This window comes from Esox lucius, chromosome 16 (genome assembly GCF_011004845.1).
Source record: "Esox lucius isolate fEsoLuc1 chromosome 16, fEsoLuc1.pri, whole genome shotgun sequence".
Classification (NCBI taxonomy): Eukaryota; Metazoa; Chordata; class Actinopteri; order Esociformes; family Esocidae; genus Esox; species Esox lucius.
The window spans coordinates 18,491,453-18,512,019 of record NC_047584.1 but is presented as its reverse complement, the minus strand read 5'-3'; the positions used below and the strand labels follow the sequence as shown (position 1 = coordinate 18,512,019).

Here is a 20,567-nt window from a genome sequence, read left to right as displayed (position 1 = left end):
TTGAAGCCATGTCCAGGTTGAACTGGTGGATTTCTGTAATTCATTGGCTAATCCATCTTGATTTCCTGGTTGGATTTGTGATTACATGATCAAGTGGGTCATCAGCAGGGATCAGCCAATTACCAACAAGATAATTGTAGAGACCAGCCAATGACGTTGGAAGATCCACCCAGTTGACACATTTGAAAGGATGGATCCCTTGCTAGAACGCATTTTCTCCAGCTATGTCCTCCAACTATCTGTATGATTGAATTAAACCTTTTCCTAAGAGGTGCTCTTGGGGTCTATTTGTATCACATGACAAGACAAACACTCATCTGGGTTCACTGGCCTATGTATCAACAAGTATCATCATTATTAGCTTTTTGTTGCCATCTGATCTGTGGGAATAGCTCCTGTCCATCCATTTTAATTAACTTTCAATCAGGATGATCTAAATATCTATGTACATGGCCATTCCTCAGTAAGCCACATTTAGGCCTACACTTTTAGTGTAAAAACAAATTCCATAACTATAATAAAAACAGTCAACAATTACCAGTCAACATTAAAAGTGTGCACACCCCTTGTTTTAACTGCTGCACAATTCAAAACAAAACTGACAAACATACTTATCAACACAAGATATTGAAAATGAAGCAACATGGTATAATTGTGAAAGGGGTTTGTCACTCTCACCACTGAACTGAGTACATGCTGCCAGTCAAAATGAATAGTAATATTTATCTTAATTTGACTTCAATATGATATATACATATTTGATAATGTCTACTTGAGTTAACCTAATTATTCATTCAATAGATATTCATCCAAAATTATCAATATATCTGTTGTTCTATATTGTTCTTGGAAAGTGCAGGCTGGAATTGTGAGAAAATGTGATCCACTGTCCCGCCTAGTGGCTAAAAACCTAAATCACCGAAAATGTCTCCTGTTATGAGTTGTAGCTAAGATGACATGGTAAGATGTCTGATTATATGAATTTATACTGTTAATCACCATTGTACCCTTAATGGAGAGCTGAATTATATAAATGTACACCAGTTCCATCTGCAGAATTTCCTGGAAGTAAAACATAGATAGCCTAAATGCTAGCCTGAAGGTAGGGAACACGAAAACTAGGTTGTTGTTTTTTTTTTGTTGCACTTGATTCAAATATAAAAACCCACTTTTCAATGGAAAAAGAAAGTGAGCATTCCTTCCTGTTTCAGTTAATTTCCCTCTGTTTGCTTCCGGATGGACACACCTCTAGTGTCATAGTAGAGCCACAACAGTTATTCATGAAGTTTGAGAGTGGGTGTGACACAATAAGTGAGTCATGCATGACAAATTATATATAATATATTCCTAAAGGAGTCATTAGAATGTCCTCGATCGATCCAGTCTTAACTCATCATCTCTTATTCATGCATTGGCAGATGTGTTTAGCTGTAACGTTTTGTATCAATCCAAAGAATGAACAGAATAATGCTGTTTCGGTTACCATAGCCTCAGACACGAAGTGTTTGCGTTATTATGGTAGCCAAAAATCTTGTCAGATTACCAGAAAACCATTGGAATTGGAATCCTGCAATTAGAGAGAACCTGTTATGGAAGTCTTCCAAATTTAGCAAGAAAGGCTGTAGGATACTTATTGTATGGTGCATTTGAGGGATTTTAATGAGTTTAGGGAAAGGTTGACAGTGCCTCCTGAAGAAAAGAAAATGCTGAAACAATGTATATGGGATTACTTGAGATTTCTTTGACAAACTATGTAACAGTGTTAACTCTTAATGACTTGTTTTATGTGATGTCAGACTTCAGACTTACAAGTCTGGATTAGGAATGATGGTCACATGAGACTCAAGCACAGGTTATATCCCAACTTTATTTAACAAATAGGGCTTGTCCAAATTACACAGTAATGAGTAAAAAGTTCTTATGAACAAAGACCTCACAAGGGTGTAGTGATAACATGACTCCATTTTAGGCCCACTCCCAAAAATACATAACATATCACTAAAGCCTTAGTGAAAACACTGACCGTAATCGTATAGGTTAGGTAGAAGTTGAATTACATTGCTTTGAAAAAATTAATACTTATTCATTCCAGCAGTCAAATGAGGGAGATGATTTGACTCAAAGGCAAGCAATCCTCACAAAAATACTTTCTCCTATGAGTAGGAGTTTATGCATGCCGTTACAGCATAGCAAATAATATATTTTATAAATGTAATCATCCATAGAAGCTTTTCAGAACATTGACAAATACCATCTTATAAACACTGAGCGAAATATCAACACATAGGTCAAATGGCCAGAGGGCCAAGAAGATCCCTTGCTGAGAGAATATACACCATTTGAATCTGACTGACATCTTCCTCAAGCCTTAATCGGTTTATTTTAGATATGATTAGTGGGTTAGTTCCTTTGTACTTACGATTATCCCTTATCAAGACCTAAGTCCTTTAAGCTTTGACACTAAGAGGAAAAACAAAATCATTGCAAAGTATAAGCAGTAACAAGGCCAACACAACAAAGATCTTAGATAATGCTAAATTATCTCAAATCCGACTTGCCATGGGGCACAAAGATCATCAATTGTGTGCAGATGTACGAAGAAAACATCAGGAAATCGAAAGAGGTCAGAAAATCAAAATCAGTGATTCTCACACAATTCAACAGAATATTGAATTCACTGTAAATGCTTGCAAAGAATTACACAAGTAGTATCAGATATGTCATTTGAAGAAAAATAATTAGCTGGCGTTTTTCATCTTTTAAAGAAGAACTAAAAGCATGCATCATTGAAAGAATAAAGCTTCAAGAAAGCAGATCCACCTAAAACCCAGAAGAGCCCATTCAGGTAGACAGTAGTGCTTACGACAGTAGCTGTAGTTGGTGGTAAGTGTAGATGCGTACTGTACGTCTTACCATAGCAGTATGTCGGTTTACCTCCCAAATAATCTCTTATGGATTACATAATCAGTCTCAATTAAGAGAAGTCACCTATTACTCTAAAATCCTGGCTCTTCAAGAGTGACTCCTCACAGAGTCTATCAGCAGGATCTGCTCTAAGCCACGTCATCAGTCTCCTCAGTCTCCTCTGTCTCCACTAAGCAGGCCTCGTCAGAGGTGGGAGACCTGAAAGGAGGGTGGTACTCGAACGATGTGAGGACGGAACCGTGTTGGTGCTTCTGGTGCAGGAACCAAAAGACGGCTGACACCCCCATGATGCCCACCACACTCAGAATGACCAGAGCTGAGAGCAGTGGATTGGGAGCTGGGGGGTGCAAAAGGAGGTCACTATTGAGCTTACTGTGTGGCCAACTAAGACCAACACAAAAGGATAAACAAAGGCATAACTTACCAGGTTTGCCATTCTTCTCTGCTTCTAAAAAAAATTAAAAAAAATAAAAAGTAAAATAACCACATAAGTGAGCGACAATGTAATAGCAGGTGTTTGTTGTGATGTGTTTCTTAGAGTAAAAAGGTTATTGTTCAAATTGCTGCTAATAATAGAGGCTTACTCTCTGCAGTTTCACAGACCACTCCATTCTCCTCGCTGTCCAAACAGCTGACTTTCTCCCACTCCCCCGTGCTGCTGTGCATCACCACACAGGTCTCCATTGGAATCAAGTCTGACTCGCTGGAATTGTTCCCCCAGTTCATAAAGCTCAGAGAGGTCTCATCTTGCCACTTAAATTTGTCATCTTTCGGACATATAAACCATCACAATCAGCAAAAGTGAGCAGTTACTTCTTTCCTCTCCTTAATTAACTCAATTTCACCTCTAATATACTTTTTATTCAGCTTGTACATGAAAACATATCACCGTGAATCACAGTTCTCTGCAACGCATATCTTTATGAAAACATATCTTTCTTAATGTTGTGCAGTTCCAAATAGGGAAATTGCTCTATTCATGGATGTTAAAACCAAACCAGGTCATGGGGAAGTCTATCCAGACAGTGTTGACATTATAGTCAGGGTTTGTGCCAAAGCACACGTACAAAGCCTGATGGACCTTAATAGCAAATTGTGCTCACAATGCAAATTGTTCATTTTAGAAGCAACACTGACCACATGGCCTAGTTCTACATGGATTATGGTATTCGGTGAAGTAAGCCCATTATGCTGTATAACGTCACACTCTGATAAAGTAGCAGCAACAATACCAAAACTTTTCCACTGATTCTTTAAGTACTTACCATCACTGTCGTAGTACATGTTCAGCCACACATGTATGTTGCCTTTCCACACCTGCGGACTATACCTGAGGATGAAGTCATTCTCTTCTTTACTTTGGACACTAACCAGTTCTAAAATAGACAACACAGGGCAATTAGTTGTAATTGAGGTTACTTTGAAAAGGGCAGGCCTATTTTAATAAATCTTATAAACCAAGTGGTTTGAATTCCAAATGTTAATCGGCTGATAACCATTTTACTGCTCTAATTACATTGGTAAGCAGTTTATAGTTGCAATAAGGCATCTCTGGGGTTTAAGATTTATTTCCAATAAACCACAACGAAATGCAGTGTCCAGGCACTCTGCAAAGCGTATTGCCTATAGGAACAGCTGTGGTATCTTGGTCATACCACACCCCTTGTGCCTCACTGCTTACAAATTGCCCACAATTTAAACAATGAAAAAGCTACAACATCATTTGTTAAAAGTATACATTTTATTTAAAAAGTACCATATCCTGAGCAGAGACGTCTGGCAAATTCGATTTTATAGCTTTTAGCCACGTCTTCTTCTCCGTGGACGAAGTGGTAGCATCTTTGTTTGAAAGGCACCCAGGTGCGCCCATCTGCAGGACAGTCTGTGGGGAAAATGTAAAAATATCACTATAGTGGTTTATATCTTTGCATTGAAAACCAAGTTGGGTACGTTTATAATTCTAATAGCTCTACCAATAAAGTCAAGATCCACCAGCGTCATCACTGGGATGTGACAAGTCAATATAAGGCCGTTTGATTTCCATAAGACGCTTTCATAACTGCAAACCACAACACTTCCAGTAGCTTATTACATTTCCCTAGAATTCGACTTAGATACCTTCGTGAGATTATTGCAATTGTATTGTATCTCGTCACGTACACGTACAGTATATATTTTCAATCATATAAACAAGTTCAAAGTGCTGAAATTCATTGTTCGTTTATATTCTGTGGATGGTAAAGATAGGCCTATGCACATAACGGTTTTAAATCCCAAGACGACATTGAATTTCTTCTTCGGGAAATTAAGGTCACAACTTTATACCTCGTGATATCCGAGATACAAGACTACAAGCAAATGACCGGAACGTTCTACGTTTTTAATAAATTGTTAACACATTGATACTCCAGTAAATTATGCTGACACTGAAATCTTCACAATTTAGATTAGTTGAAAACAATGTTGCACATTGAACTGTGTCGAAACTGAAGGTTAACTCGTTATAGAAGTTTAAACTGAAATACTTTTCCTCGGGGAACATTTCGTATCTCTTTAATATAACAACAAAATACACAATTAATTATCCGAACTTACCACCAGCTAGAGTAAACTGCCAATAAACAACAACGAAAATCAAATTGCAGAAAGCTAAGGGGCGAAAGTGACGTTCTTCCAGTGACTCCATGTTCGAGAGCTGGGGTGCGTTTACTTCGCTTGAATGTTTGCTACTTTTATTAACGCCCGATACTGAACTACACTTTTGATCCTAACGTTCTTGTACAGAACACACTTTGAGGTATGTTTGCTTCGGTTTGGTGGGTGTGGTTTTAAGCACTGATGTAAGTTCTTAAAGGTCAGTGGCTATGCTGACATTGTTCCGGATCCTAAAAACCTAACTCTTTCCCGTTTCTGAACGGGTCGTTCAGTACAGCACAATTTCCTTTCAGTAGAACGTTCCAGAACGTAAATATGAACTGAACGCAGGTCTGGAATGTATGCTCCAAAGTTTTTTGGGATGTACAGATCCTTCGTACTTAAGAATCTTTTTTAGCTTAAATCCCACACCCACTTTCTCTAAAATGCTGGAGCAAGTAAATTGGTCGTTTTGAATAGGTAGTCACGAAGGGCCTGCTCACACTCGATACTTCTTCCTTAAAGTGTTATTGGAGCCACGTTCCTTGCGCGTTGTTTGAAAAAACAGATTACTGAATCCTGCATTCAAAATGCCCCATGAAGTGAAATTTGTGGAGTTGAGGAGCATACTACATACTTACATTTTAAAATAGCTATTTTCAGAATCCACTATCTGAATGGGAGGAATAAAATAACATTGTGAATAAGGGGTTAATTGATTTCATGTAGTCAAAGTAGACATTGATTTAAAAAATACCACACAACACCTCTAGATGGTGGCATAACTGAACAGATTTCAGATTGCAACCCTGTAGGTTTGCATTATACATGGAATTTTGTAGTGTTTCTTTTTCTTTTTTGTTTTATGAAAATAATATATAAAGTATGTGTCACATGGTGCATTATTTAATTAACTGGCAGTACTGACCAAATGGGTGTAAAGAAGAACTGCAATGCATTTCACATTCTTAGGTTGTTTCCAAATCCATACTTGAAGGCCTAGTATTTATTGTTAATACTATGAATTATTAATAACATTAAACGTCATTGTCTGATTAATTCATCTAAAACTCTAAGTGATGCCAACATGACCCGGATATGGCTGGAAAAAGGCGCAAGACGTTAAGAAGTGAGAAAATGTTTGGTGAGAGCTTGAATGGCAGAGTGCTCAGTGGGGTATGTGAAAGGCACAGCTCTAGACAATAGTAGATTAGAAACACTGCATTAATAAACAAGACAAAATCAACAGGGAACACAGACATGATGTCTGCCACATATTCACTCCAGACATTATTCAACAATGCCAGAGATTCTTAAGGAGTTTAACAGTCAGTCTGCATAGTTCAGACTTATAATGGAACAGCTATTTCAAAGTCAACTCAGATGATCAACAGACAAGACTGTGATTGATAACTGACTCATACTTAGTCTTGCCTAAGGTTGAACAGAAGCATATCATCCATCAGAATACCAAAAAATACGTATAAATATTGTGTTGCCCTTCAGGACCTGAGACTAACCCAATATTTTAGATTGAATCTTGTGTGCGTGAAAACAGAAAGAAATAGGAATTATCGAGACCCAGCTATTCAAAGTCATCAGAATATAAAACAAGAGATTATAGGCAGAACAGTTATACCCTTATTTCACTCTCCACTGAGATAGTTGGATGTTTAGACCTTTGGGAACCCCTCCCCCCAAATACCAATAGCTCTTTGAACTATTAAGGTCATGTATTGGAGTGGAACTGAATACATTTTTAGTATTTTTATGTCCGACCAAATCGTAACATCTTTGTTAATAAGCAGACTCATTTTCGAGTGCTGCTGCACAGATTTTACCTGAAGACAAAGGGCACACCAGGCTTTGTGATGAAGCTATAACACAAGCAGAGCCTCTCCTGGCTTGTACAGTAGACGCAGGTGGCTGCAGGATCTGGCTCAGTTCGGGCTCCTCATCTGTCTGCTGCTTGCGGCTTCCCGTCGGGTGGCAGCACACCCTGCAGGAGACCAGGAACACCCATCTGCCAGTCCAGGACCCGGACACCATGGCCCCCTTCCCCCAGCCCCCATCCTTCACTCATCCATCATCCACCCTGGTCAAGCCCCCAACCATTCTTTATTCTTCCTCCCGCCCCCCAATTCTCAACCCCCCCCCCTGGCTGGGACGAGGGACATGCAAGACTCCACCATGACCAGGAGATGGTGTTGACGATAACGCCATCCTCACCCCGAGGGCTATGAATGTTGTGGATTGATTAGATGGCCTTCATGGATGATTTAGAAAACAGTAAAACTGAGATATGTTAATGATAAATTCCATTGTCTGAGTTAAATTAATCAGTCGGATTGACATAGGGTCCCCATTTTCCAATTTTCCTTTTACTAAGCTTTCTGTTTCAATTGCAACCTTAACGGACCACGTAAGTTTCCCCTGTGTCACAAGAGGAAATGTGTCAGATACAAGTATCTTCATTTTATGAGAGAGGGGTGTCAATTTCATCTCTGTGTGAGGGAAGGTTAGTGTCAGTGTGCTGAGACAAATGACTGGAATTCTCATCTGGTTGGAGGAAATTGCTACTGTAGGATTAATCTCACAGCCTTGGTGAGCCAGTCATTGGTAAGGAGATTGGTATACCATGCTGTGCTGTCGCTCCAATCATTTCCTGAAGGCCTTTGGCTTTGTGAGGAAGCTCAATAAGAATAACACTGCAGAGGGCGCGTCAGTGGTCGCTGCTGATAAAGACTATGAAATTATTTTACCTCAACACCTTATCTGTGGAGACAGAGGTTATGTGTGTCATTTATATACAATAGAAACCACAAAGAAAGGTTGAAATATAATACACTTTTTAAAGATATGCTGAATTTTGGGTTGGCTTCACAAACTGGCCAGAACACATTTATAAAAAATAAGGAAAGGAAATAAATCGATAGGCTAATAAGCCTTATAACTCACATATGAAGGCATTGTTTTAATATAAACTGTTATTTTGATTTAAAATTGTTACTTCTGAGTGTTGCAATTCCAAAATGTATGTTGGTATGGAACAGCTCCCACAGGTGACAAAAAATGCACAAGTTTATTTATAAGATTTATGACTGCTCAAAACTCACCTCTGGTGTGCCTTAAAATTTGTATTGTGGAATTGTGTTGGGTTATTTAGTTTATATGGAATGTTCATATTGTAAATTTGGTTATCACACATGGCTATAATACTGGACTAATTGTTGATCTTGAAAATTACTTAACTAAAACGTCAGATGTAAAAAAAATTATATACACATTTCAGATTTCTGTATTTATGCACATGTGTTAACTTATCCAATTTAGGTAATATACATAAACAGTGTATATTTATAAACTGAGTGATTTGAACCCTAAATGCTGATTGGCTTATAGCTGTGGTATATGAGACCCTGGCTATGACATCGCATCACTTTTTACTACTCTGATTATGTTGGTAACTGGTTTATAAGAGCAATAAGTCATCCCATGGCTTTGTAATATTTTGCCAATATACCACGGTTTAGCTCTGTGTCCAGACATTCCGCAATGCGTTGTGCATAAGAACAGCTCTAAGCCATGGTATATTGACCATATACCATAACCCCACACACCTTACATATATATGTGTATGTATTTAATCTTATATATAGAATTTCAAAAAAACAACTTCATGTCTGACTTCACTTTTCAATGACATTATAACATGAAAAATATAACAATCTCATTTTCAGATGTTTTATTTTCATGGAATTTTCAAAATACATTCCTCTAGATTAATAAAACCTGTTTTGACATGGACATTGCTAATGTGGGCTTCCACCATTTTCAACAGATCAACTGGGTGGGACTTCCTTTGGGTTGAAGAACAATCACATAATTCCATACAGGTTATCAGGAGATCTGCAAATGTATTATACTTTTTAACAAACATTTCATAACTGCAGGTGACAGTAAATTTAAAGCTTTAAAAGCTGTTCAGATAGCAAAACACTCCAGATGGCAATAGTCACACTTTCAGTAGGTAATCACTTGTAAAATAATTGACACCCTTGTTAAAGATGAGCTTAAATGGCTGTATAAAGTAAACAACATGGGTAATGAAACATATTTTATGCAAAAAATATGTGAAACCTTCCATGGCTTCCTTTTCACTGTGGTTGAAAAATGAGGTAACACATTTGTCACTTATTACTACGAGGAAAGGCAATGAAGTCACAAACGAAGAGACAAATGATTGTGAGAGAGGTAAAACAACATGTAAAAGCTGAAGACAAGTACTTTCTGGAATTAGATAGATATTAGATAACCTATTTACCCAAAGAACTCTAAAGTTGTTCCTTTGACACGCCAACCAAAAACAGACCGGCCATTAGCAATTTGACCAACTGCCAGAAGGTTTGTTCAATCTTCACCTGAGTGAGCCAGTCTAAATTGGGATATTTGCAGAAGATCATTATTTGGTTAATAATGTATGTCTCAAATAATAAATTGGGCCAGTGGTGACCTAGAGAAAACAAAGGCATGGTGTTTTGTTAAAAATGCTTAGGCAGATATCTGGTCCTAGTGTATTTCCTAAGCGCAAAAATCCAGGGAAATGTAATCATTACAAAGATCCATGATAATGAAAATGCAAACATCTATTCTGACCAACAGTAACACAGAGACAAACCACGTCTGATGTAAGTTTTTATTAAAAAAAAAATCAAAGAAATTAACAGAAATAAAGCTTAAGTAACAATCTACTGAAAAAAGTATTTTTGGCTTTAACAAACACTCGAAAACAAAAAACACAGAGTAAGGTTTCCCTAAACTGGACATACAAGTAACCACTGGCAAATTTGTGGCACATGTAAAACAAAATAAAAAATGTACTCTCATATAGATATCTCTATGAAAATCTTGTATTTCTTCAAACTGTCTGTACAAAACTTTTCTCTTCATAAATTATTACTTTTCAATATAACTTAATGACTGTTTTACATGATGGTTAATTTAAGCATTTATTTCTTTATACACCTTTTAAACTCTTGACCCAGGCGCAGTATGGCACTTGTTTCAGACATTACTAGCCTCGTCCAGAACTAGGCATCAGATGTAGACATTACTAGCAGCATAACCTCAGTACTCGACTGTATTAGTAATCAGTCTCAGGCATTCAACAGGAATCTCAAGTATAGTTACAATGGCCCTTTACTTTGGTAACTCAACTCAAGCTGACTGCAGAGGAAATGCTGCTGAAAGTCTGTCTAGACTCTGACAAAGCAGCAATGATGATGTTCTCAGGAGTCCAAGAAATACCACAACCTTCAGCTTTAGCTTTTGCTTCAACCAAGTTTATTAGCCTCTGGAATCTCTTGTGATGAAAGCAGCCGTTCTACTTTTGAAACTATGAAACTGAATGTCTGAACACAACTAAAACACGCTCAACGCACAATGTTCTCATAATGATTATACGTCATAAAAAAGTAATTTTTTTTGGTTGAACAAAATCAAAAAGTATTAAAAAAAACCTGAAAGGAAACAAGTGAATATGGCCAGCTCCTGAGCATGGCGTTTGGTCTGGAAGGGCGGGCTGGACCTGCTAACCCTGCCCAATACAGAGGAGAAAGGAAACTCTGAGGTAGATAACTGGTCAGTCTGTCCGACCATCAGGTCAAAACACAGGCTTCTGGTAGACAACTTAATCAGAAAGCCTGTTCAAATCTACTAAAATCCAAAATAATAAAACCTTTAGCAGTAACATATTTTGTACAATGTAAAATGTTATTCATGTATTTTTGTAATTTCATAGTTTCAAACGGTCTTCTTTCCTGGTTTATTCATTGTTCTAACATTAAATTTTCTTCTGTAGTGACGATATCTGTATGTTGGACCCAAATCATCCTTAATGCTTGTTTGTGTCCATACTTTCATAAAACCTATGACAACTGAATGTAAATGTACAAAAAAGGCACATTCTCCAAGCTGCAATCTTGTCTGGCAAAAAGTCAATTACATCCTGGTTAGAGAGAGAGTAATGACACTATTTCCTCAATTTACTAGCTCACAGTTCTTTGGTGAGGTAAATTATAATTGAAAGTGCCGAGCTTGTTTGTTTTCTATCAAAGAGCTAGGTGCAATAAAATCTACATATTCATTTCTGTTTTTCCCCAACTCAAACTCTGGAGCTCATTGAACGTTTGCCCAAGTTGTACTGGAAGGCTTTGATGCACAATCTTAAAACCAAGTTTGCCTGTTTGCATTTTAACTGAAGTGGGAAAAAAAACATCCTGCCAATCTGACAGAGAACAAAAACCCTCCAAAAGACACATCCACACCCTCCCTTTTTCTATCCCCACCCCACCCAATCCGAAGAAGTATATTTTAGTCTAATCTACAACACCAAGTAATAAAAAAGGCAAGATTCAAAATGTGATAATTCAGCAGAAATTCTACCACATTCCAACAACCAGAGACATGTATGTCCCTCTGATTATACAAACATTACATCCTATTAAAAAATCATAATCAGATTCAGAGGGTCATTTCACAATTTCTTTTTCAAAGTCTTCTACTTTAGATTTGATTTCAGAGGGGAAATGCAAAACACCTAAACACAGCAGACTTAATTAGCAATATCCAAAGGAAAAGCCCTATTAGCTGATTTACAAGGCAATAGCTCTCAACATTTCTCGTAGATTTCTAGCCTCGGAGGTTGCCTATACAGCTACTGTATAGAAACTTTTAAGGCAAATTGTATGAGACAGAAAGATCAGTCTAGACTACTAAGATAAATCACTTTACAAGAAGAAACATTGAACACCATAGCAACACTCACACAGCAAGCACAAAACATCATTTTCAAAATGTCTGGCTAATAAATCTTCAGAAAAAATCTATTTCAGTACAAAATAAGAGAAAAACAAAATGAAAATCATAGAAAATATTAACAAAATACATCTTCACTATCATGCACCTTAAACAACAAGTCACATGATTCTTTAGAGGTTCTTGCATCCATGTGACATTCTGTGGTAAAAAATAAACGTTCTTTATTAAAATAAAACTATTTTTTCTTCTTTTTTATCTTCAGAATTAATATCCTTTGATGAAATTAATCACTTATTTGCACCCCACGGAACGTGAGGTTATACCAAAATAGTCTCACTTTTTTCACAAAACAAAAGGAAATCGTTGCAGAACCTGTGCAAAATGGTGATAAATCCTTAACGCACGATCCATCATCAGAGGAAGCCATGATTGTTTTCTGCTGTCTTCTCGGCTTCTATCACACCTGAGAGGAAACAGTGAGACAAGTCAGATGAGTGTCAATCTATCATATAAAACATTTGCCTATAACTAAAGGCTGGCCTGGAAACATGTGTCCACAATGGCATGCGAGCTCTGACCAGAGACCTATCTCTACTGGTGCACTATTTTGGTAAATTAAAATGCACAGGAAAATAATCCCATTCTGACAGTACCTCAGAATTACTTGGTTTGTTGGTAGGTGTAGGGGGAATGATCGGATGACTCCACCTGTTGTTGCTGACTGTTGTCCTGGAAGGAAAATGTAGACTATATAAAGCACAAAATGTTATCCATGTGAATTACCACTTATGTAGCAGTTATTAGTAACTTTCATTAAGTATAATTAACATTGTGTAGTCTGATGTGACAGACCTAGTCCTGAACCAACAATCATTCCTTATGGAGATTCTCCGTTATTAGAAATGTCGAGTCCATGAGTAGGCCTAACGTTTGTCTGAGGAACGAGTCCTACTGGTACTCCTAAGGTATAGTACAGCCGGCAGAACATAGGATAGGTATGTTATGAAATTTATATTTTGTTAACTACAAACCTCTACTGGCACATTTGCCGTCTGCATGTGTGTGTACTGGGGAATATAGGCTCCTTGCATAGAGTTTGCAGTCATGTACTGAATAAGGAAGGATAGAAATAACCGTGTTAGCATTAATCCCCAAAAATAAAACAGCACAGAATAAATACATGGCATATACTGCTTAGGCTGTATATATAGTGTCTCAGGGTAATTGCACCAAATGTAATCTCAGTCATAGCGCAAATAAAGTCAAAAACGTATTCTAAACCAGCCTCCCTAGGCTGAGATATTCAATACATATGACCTTTGCTCTGATAGCACAATATATGACCACATTGTAAACGTGTGTGACCCTGTGACCCCAGATTTCTCACCGCTCCCGTGCTGCCCATGGAGAGATGGCTCATCTGCTGGGTGAGGGGGCTCATCATGGATGCAGACTGTAGTGACATAGTATGGTCCATAGAGGGCGATATCACCGCTCCCTGGGACAAAGAGTGTGAGAGGGTGAGAGCACGGCAGCAGAGGGCAGCACAGCCACGAAAACCACCCATGGATCCAACATTCCTTTGTGCTTACGACAAGTGAACACCACACAAATCCACGATTACCACGGAACCGACCAAAACGACTGAAATCCAAGGGGGAAGAAAAGAGGGAGAGAGAAAGAAGGAGAGACCTTGCTTCAAGTGGACCCCGGTTGCCTATACAGAGCACTACTTCAGAACAGAGCCCTTCTGGAACGTTGTCAAATGTAGTGCACTGTCAAAGTGCTCAGGGTACTATCTGGGACGTCCCCTGCCCTAGTCAGGGCAGATGGGTTCAGGTTGAGGAGGTTGATACCGAGAGTAAACTCTTCCCTTTCTGAATCATGTAACATTCCATGAAGTCTGGCCTTGGGTTGGGTTTCCATTCGAGAGCAAGATCAGCTGAACCCAGTGCGTCAGACTTCATCTCCTATATCCAAATTACAATGTAGCCAGCCACACCGGCTTCAGAAGTCACTGTGGGCGTCCCAAATGGAACCCTGTCCCGTACGTAGTGCCCTACTCATGACCTGAGCCCTATGCACTACCTACCAAACAGCATGCCAGTTGGGACATGGGACACTGGCAATCTCGGCTGATTATCACCGAGCAGGCTAGAGGAACAGGGGGAGGATTTGTAAGAAACAGCTCCCACGGGGATCCGCCATTCCTTTGTAAAAGCAGGAATGACTTGTACGGTACAGAACAACACTTACTCAGCTCGCCACCATCTGCTAGGAAATACAAGTGGAATCATTCATCAAACGGGGGATGTTTGAAGCGTTTCCAGGTCTCTGTGTGGTGACTCACTGGGAGAGCCAGGCGTCCAGGTTCTAGTGTTTCTGTCAACACCGTAGTGCCAGTAACTCCACGAGAGCTCAGCCACGTAATGCTCTGTTTGTGTGGCATTTGTGAGCACCGTCTCCCTTTCCACCTCCCTGGGTACTCCACTTCTCTAAACACAGAGTGAAGGCAACACCTGCCTACAGCTGCTCTATGGTTCTCAGCAGGGTAAGGACGAACAGGAGAGACAGGAGAAAGGAGGAGTGGAGGGGCGGGGAGGGTTGAGGTAAAGTGGACAGAGAAACATTCTGTAAAGATATTCGGAAGTGAGCGAGGGAAGAAACCAGAGGACAGGAGATGATGAGAAATAGGACGAGGCATGGCTAGTTAATGAGAGTCAGCGGACATTTATTTGGTCTTACCGGGTGCTGCAAGATGTAGGGTTGGTGAGCCACCCACGAGGGATTCGGTACCTGGAACATTATATAGACTTTGTAAACACACCAGCACAGCACAGGGAGCTATTTCAGGAGCTCACAGACCACTTGCGTTCCAAACAGCACACAAGGAATGCACCACAAACGGGCTGCTCTTCCCTTCATAGCGCACGACAAAAAGCACAGGGTGCCATTTGGAACACTGCCCGGAGCCTGTGACCTCTCACAGCCCAAACCCCACACACCACAGGAGAGCAGAGCACTCTTAGACTCAGAAATATAGGAATCAACACAACTGGAATATTAAAGCTTAGAAATGCACTCTGGAAATTAAGCGATTAACAAATATTATTTTATACTACCCACTTTGGGTTGGATGTGTAATATGTCTGTATGTGCATCGTCCAAGTAGTATGACTATCCAACGACAGGAAGCCAATAAAGTTTGAAAGCCGGTGATAATGTGGACACAAATTGCCAAACATTTTTGTCTCGACAGCACCGCTTTTGCAGCCAGTGGGCACAAATTGCAGGATCCACCTTTAAGAATGAGTGGCATGGTTGTATAGGATAGTAACGCAGCTCAGAGTCATGCCCACCCTTCCATCCATACCAACTAAAGGATGAAGATGCCAACCTGGTATGTGGAGACAGGCGAGATGTACGGAGACATGGACGTCTGAGCGATCATCCGGTTTCCGATGCTGTATGGCGGCGCATAAAATCTGTAGAGAGACATCAAACTGTTTACAAAGTCATACGCAATACATGGTAATAGGAAAGCACTGTGGAGCTCATTTCCTGCACGGCTCTTACCCATTTTGCATAGCTGCTGTGGTGGGATCGTATGTGAGGGTCATTCCAGCCTGAGGACAAGTAGAGGAACAGCAGAGCTAAAATGAGAAGCGAACATATATGCGGAGGCAACCCACAGTCGCGCTAGCCTCAAACATCGCTCTGCATGACACCTGTGGCGAGGGACTACTTTGCTCCTCACGAATCTCTCAAGAGTTTGAAATTGTTCAAAAAGTCTCAGCCACAGTACCGTGGCACATGTTTATTCAAACTAGGATGTGTTCACACATACAAACAGGCAGCCTTTGTGTAGGCTGTCCTGTCGGCGCCCCCTATTATAGATGTGCTCCTCAATGTAGAGTAATCCCTGTGCATCCGACATGAGCACTGAAAGGGCAAAGGCACTCACCAGTCTGGCATCGCCGTCTCTAGCCCACGCACGGCCGTTCTGCACAAATTTATTCTGGCTTTGCCTCTTTTTCTGCCCGCCGTCAGCAAACTTACACAGCAAGGGCTCTGGGGGCGCTTGAGAGAAAGAGCAAGAGGGAGTGAGACAGACAGGAAAGTAGAGAGAAATTCAGAGGGAAAAAGAAAGAAGAAGAGAAGGAAAGAGAGACAGAGGCGGTGGGGGGGGGCAAAGGGTGAAAGATGGTCTTCACAATCACATAGACCACAATAGAAGGCATGGTTCTGTCTACATTGCTTTCTGTACTGTCAATCAGCCAGACAGCCCTTGCTGGGGCCTGGGAGTGGGCTTTTAGACGCCCGCCTGGGAAACACAGACATCTCATTTGGCAGCTGTGGCCCTGTAATCCTCGTCCTCTCCTAAAGGCAGCAGGGCCAGTGAACACTATTTCAGTCAAATAATCCAATTAAATAGCTTAGAGAAGAAAGATGGCAGCTCTCCGGTCGCACAAGGCAGCGCAGCATTCAGCCTCTTAGCGCTTGTTTAAAAATAATAATTATCGTTTAATTTGTAAAAATGCTCACAACCAAGGAACTTGTGGGAATAAATACTTAAATATGAACAAACACAATCCAAAACACGTAGATAACAATCGCAGCTATATACAGGTGTACATATCCAGTAGATTGGAGAACAGTATTAAACAAGGCTCTTGTAAGCTTTTTGGGAACAACTCAGTCTTTGGATTTGCTTCAAACAAGCCATGACACTCTGCAGACATGAAACGGACTGGTAGGGTGTTCCGCATCCAAAGAGCCAGTCAGCTGAAATTCCCATCACCCAGAGTCTGGTGGTCTGTTGTGAGGCTGCTAAAACACAGAGGGACCTAGAGGTGTGAAGGTTGCGTGCAGAGCATGAGGGTAGAATGCGGTCAGAAAGATACATGGGTTCAGGTTTGTGGTTAGCCTGTTAGGTGCGATCCAGGGCTTTAAAGTTAATACGTGAGCATATGGGGAGCTAGTGGAGGATGTGCTGGAGTGATGTGCCCATGGGGTAGGTGTAGGTGAGAACACGTGCAGCACAGTTCTGGACATATTGTAGCTTCCTTCGTTATTTGTCAGATGTGCCAAGTGAAGGAGCATTACGACAGCCCAGATGAGATAAAAGCGTGGATGAGTCCCTCAGCTGCAAGTTCTGACAGCACAGGTCGTAACCTTGCAGTGTTCCCTAGATGAAAAAAGGGTCCTATTTTCCCGTGTGCCTCAAAACAAGAGCTGTCAAATTTCATACCCTACAGGCAAACCTCCATGGTGGGGAGGACCTCCACACCATCAATTCTGAGGCTGTAGCTGCTGATGTTGTTAATGATGGGTGCGAGTGGCAATCACGAAAACCTAAGTGGTTTTGCTGTTCAACTGCCGGAATCTCAGCCCTCATCCATGGCTTGATGTCCTGTGGGAAACTGACCAGGAGCACAGCAACCGTCCTGGGTCAGTGGCTGGGTCAGTGGTGGTGGAGACCAGCAGCTGAATGTCATCTTCTGTCACCACAAGAAGCCACAAACAGCACCCTATTTCCAGTAGGTCCTGATAAATAGTGTACTGTTTTGGGAATGTGATCCCATTCTGACTACAGACCTGGGCTACAGCCGAGACCACAGGTCAGCTCTTTGACCACTCGCCGCCTGACCACTCAATGAGTTGGTTTACATCCGAATGAACAGTTCTGTTTACGCCAGAGAGTCAGTACTGCTAGTTAAAAATAATTGATTAGTAGAAACTGGGCTCTTACCAGGAACGCCAGGTAGTGTCTTAATAAACTTCCCGTTGAAGTGAGAGATAACAGCATCACATTTCTCTGTCGACTCCATCCTGAAATAGGCAGAGGATGACAACTTAATTCAATTCCACAATATATGCTGTAGAATCACATGATGGCATTCTACAGTGGTTTATGTGCGTGAATACAAATGAAAACCTTTCCTAGAATGTGTTATTTATTTTTTTGATCAGTGTCATAAAGGGCGATGAGATGAATTTTCTATACTGTATGTCTTTCATGTTGTACATATTTGCTGTGGATCTGAGGCGAACAATCAAACAGGCACAGACTTGACCACACACCCTCTGATAGACTGCCAGCCAGACATTCCTATGATCCAAAGATAGTGTTGCTGCTTTGTGAGTCAATGGGCCTGGCCTCCCTTTCAGGTTAGTCAGTCAAGTGTCCTGGAACGTCAGTGTTAAAGGAGGAGGCCCACGTTAACACTATAATTACACCAGCTCAGTCGTGAGGAAACTGTTCCTCAAAAGAGCCTTTGTTAACCCTTCCTGATCCCGTCAAATCGACAGCTAACCACAGTTTCCCCTCCGGGAGAAAAGCTGAATTAAAATGAGTGAAAATACCAAAACAAACTGCAAATGAATAGGCCATAATCGAGCTGTGTTTTACTGTGCATTTTGATTAGGCGATAATCCACTTGGAGCCAGATCTGTTTGTGCTCTCGTAAAATCCGCTGCTCTTCTTGCCAAGCCAAATATTGGTTTTGTTTGACAACAAGGGCCAAGAAGTTTGCGTTATAGCAAGAACGGACTCGCACTTAGGCTATCAATTTCTGTCACGTAAATAAAAAATGTCATTTGTGAATGCGGGGCTGTGGCTGCTGTTCCTCCCATTGCTGCAGTATGTGCTCATTTAAAAGAGAAGTCCTTCAGTTCGAGCACACCGTGCCCATTGCTGACCTTGCAAAGCCCACTCCTCTGCTGGCTCCATTAGAGTCCCTCAGTATCCGGGTAGAGATGACCTGGCCAAAGGGCTTGAGCAAGGCCTCCAGCTCCTGCTCGTCCATAGACAGCGGCAGGTTGGAGATATACAGGTTTGTTGGGTCTTGTTCTTGTTGCTGCATGGTGATAAAAGACAGGAAGCGTTGAGGTGTTAATGACAGTAAAGAACCACCTTGACACACCTGGAAAAACAACAAGATCATAGAACATTCCAACTCTGTTGCTGTGCCTGGCATTCGGTTTGGTCCCATATGCAGTGTTACTCATTTCAGTCTCTGTGAGGGAGGACTTGGATTTTGTTTAAACATTCTTCATCACCACAGATCCTCACTAGCACTGCTGACACAGTCCCAGCCTTATCTCTTCAATAATTCCTACCCTCTCTCTGTGTCCCCAATCATGCCATATTCCCTTTGTAGTGCACCACTTGGGACGAGAGCACATATGTGATTTGGGGCCTTTTGGCATAACCACCCTGCTGTCTCTCTGAACGGTGTGGTGAGGTAAAAGCCGGTGATTTCTCGATTTCTCTGCTGTATCTTTGAATGGTGCGGTGGGGTGAAAACTGGTGATGTCTCCCTGTCTCTCTGCTGTCTTTGTCTCCCTGGGTTTTAGCTAATAAAGGGTCAACATGAATAGTGATGAGTGGTTATTTGCATGCAGCCCACGGCTGGTTAAGACCCACATCAGCTGATTTCATCCTGTATTTCAATAGCGTCAGCAGAAACAGAAGACATGGCTAGGGGTCCCCGGGGAGCAGAAGCTCACCATTAATATTCATCAGTGTCCTGCCGTATTCAGAGCCAGGCCAACACACTGGATTGGATTACTAAAGTAATACGCTGACAGTAAAATCAACATCCAACTATTAGGAACATTGAATTGGCCCCACAGAACAGAAGCACACAAACGCAGCTAGCACCCAGAGAAGGTGTTCAAATCCCACACATTGGGGAGGAGTATGTTTTGCAGTGAGCAGCAGCAGGGCTCTGTGTGTGTGTGTGTGCTTGCTGATAATAATAATTCCCTAAAAGAGCTCTCTTTTATCTGAATTAAAAAGAGGGAGTGGCCATCAGTAACACAGGCACACACAAAGACACTAATTATATTCAAGGGCAAAAAGAATGCCATTCAACTTTTTCCTTTATGACTTCCTAAAGGCTAATGGTGAAGGATTTGTCCAGTTAAATGGGCTTTTAATATAATTTCAAGTAGGCCACAAATATACATGATAGAAGGCTGCCGCCATTATGTGAAGGAAACAGGTACAGAGATGATATATGGCAAATCGAAATAACCTAGTCAGGTAACACAAAACCTGTACTCCACAGGTAATCACAGTGGCAGAATAGTCATTGAATCAAGGAACATTTTGTTGTAGGATAATTACCACATGGTTAACCCATGAGTCATCCCGAATAGGAGTTCTGTTAGCATAAACCCAA

The 20,567-nt window shown here is 40.7% G+C and overlaps 2 protein-coding genes across 17 annotated transcripts in view; both read right to left on the bottom strand.

Moving 5' to 3' along the window:
* Window positions 1-1,847: 1,847 nt before the first annotated feature.
* Window positions 1,848-5,877, bottom strand: cd302 (CD302 molecule). The gene is made up of 6 exons (XM_010890847.5): window positions 5,521-5,877; window positions 4,682-4,807; window positions 4,191-4,301; window positions 3,510-3,692; window positions 3,350-3,373; window positions 1,848-3,262 (listed from the first exon to the last, which is right to left on the bottom strand). Exons 1-6 carry the CDS (start codon window positions 5,609-5,611, stop codon window positions 3,054-3,056), a joined length of 744 nt encoding a protein of 247 aa, XP_010889149.1. The 5' UTR covers window positions 5,612-5,877; the 3' UTR covers window positions 1,848-3,053.
* Window positions 5,878-10,241: 4,364 nt separating this feature from the next.
* The window catches only part of LOC105022441 (RNA-binding motif, single-stranded-interacting protein 1), a 34,630-nt gene continuing 24,304 nt past the window's right edge, over window positions 10,242-20,567 (bottom strand). For 6 of the 16 annotated variants that reach the window (XM_029113437.2, XM_029113439.2, XM_029113450.2 and 3 more), the window contains exons 5-14: window positions 19,081-19,238; window positions 18,131-18,210; window positions 16,343-16,458; window positions 15,955-16,004; window positions 15,776-15,881; window positions 15,124-15,174; window positions 13,766-13,876; window positions 13,410-13,487; window positions 13,032-13,125; window positions 10,242-12,841 (exon numbers count right to left, since the gene is read on the bottom strand). In XM_029113437.2, the coding sequence (XP_028969270.1) occupies window positions 13,039-13,125; window positions 13,410-13,487; window positions 13,766-13,876; window positions 15,124-15,174; window positions 15,776-15,881; window positions 15,955-16,004; window positions 16,343-16,458; window positions 18,131-18,210; window positions 19,081-19,238 (837 nt within the window). In that variant the 3' untranslated portion in view covers window positions 10,242-12,841; window positions 13,032-13,038. The remainder of the gene's footprint in view (window positions 12,842-13,031; window positions 13,126-13,409; window positions 13,488-13,765; window positions 13,877-15,123; window positions 15,175-15,775; window positions 15,882-15,954; window positions 16,005-16,342; window positions 16,459-18,130; window positions 18,211-19,080; window positions 19,239-20,567) is intronic. The other 10 variants (XM_029113441.2, XM_029113443.2, XM_029113447.2 and 7 more) reach the window with 6 other exon arrangements.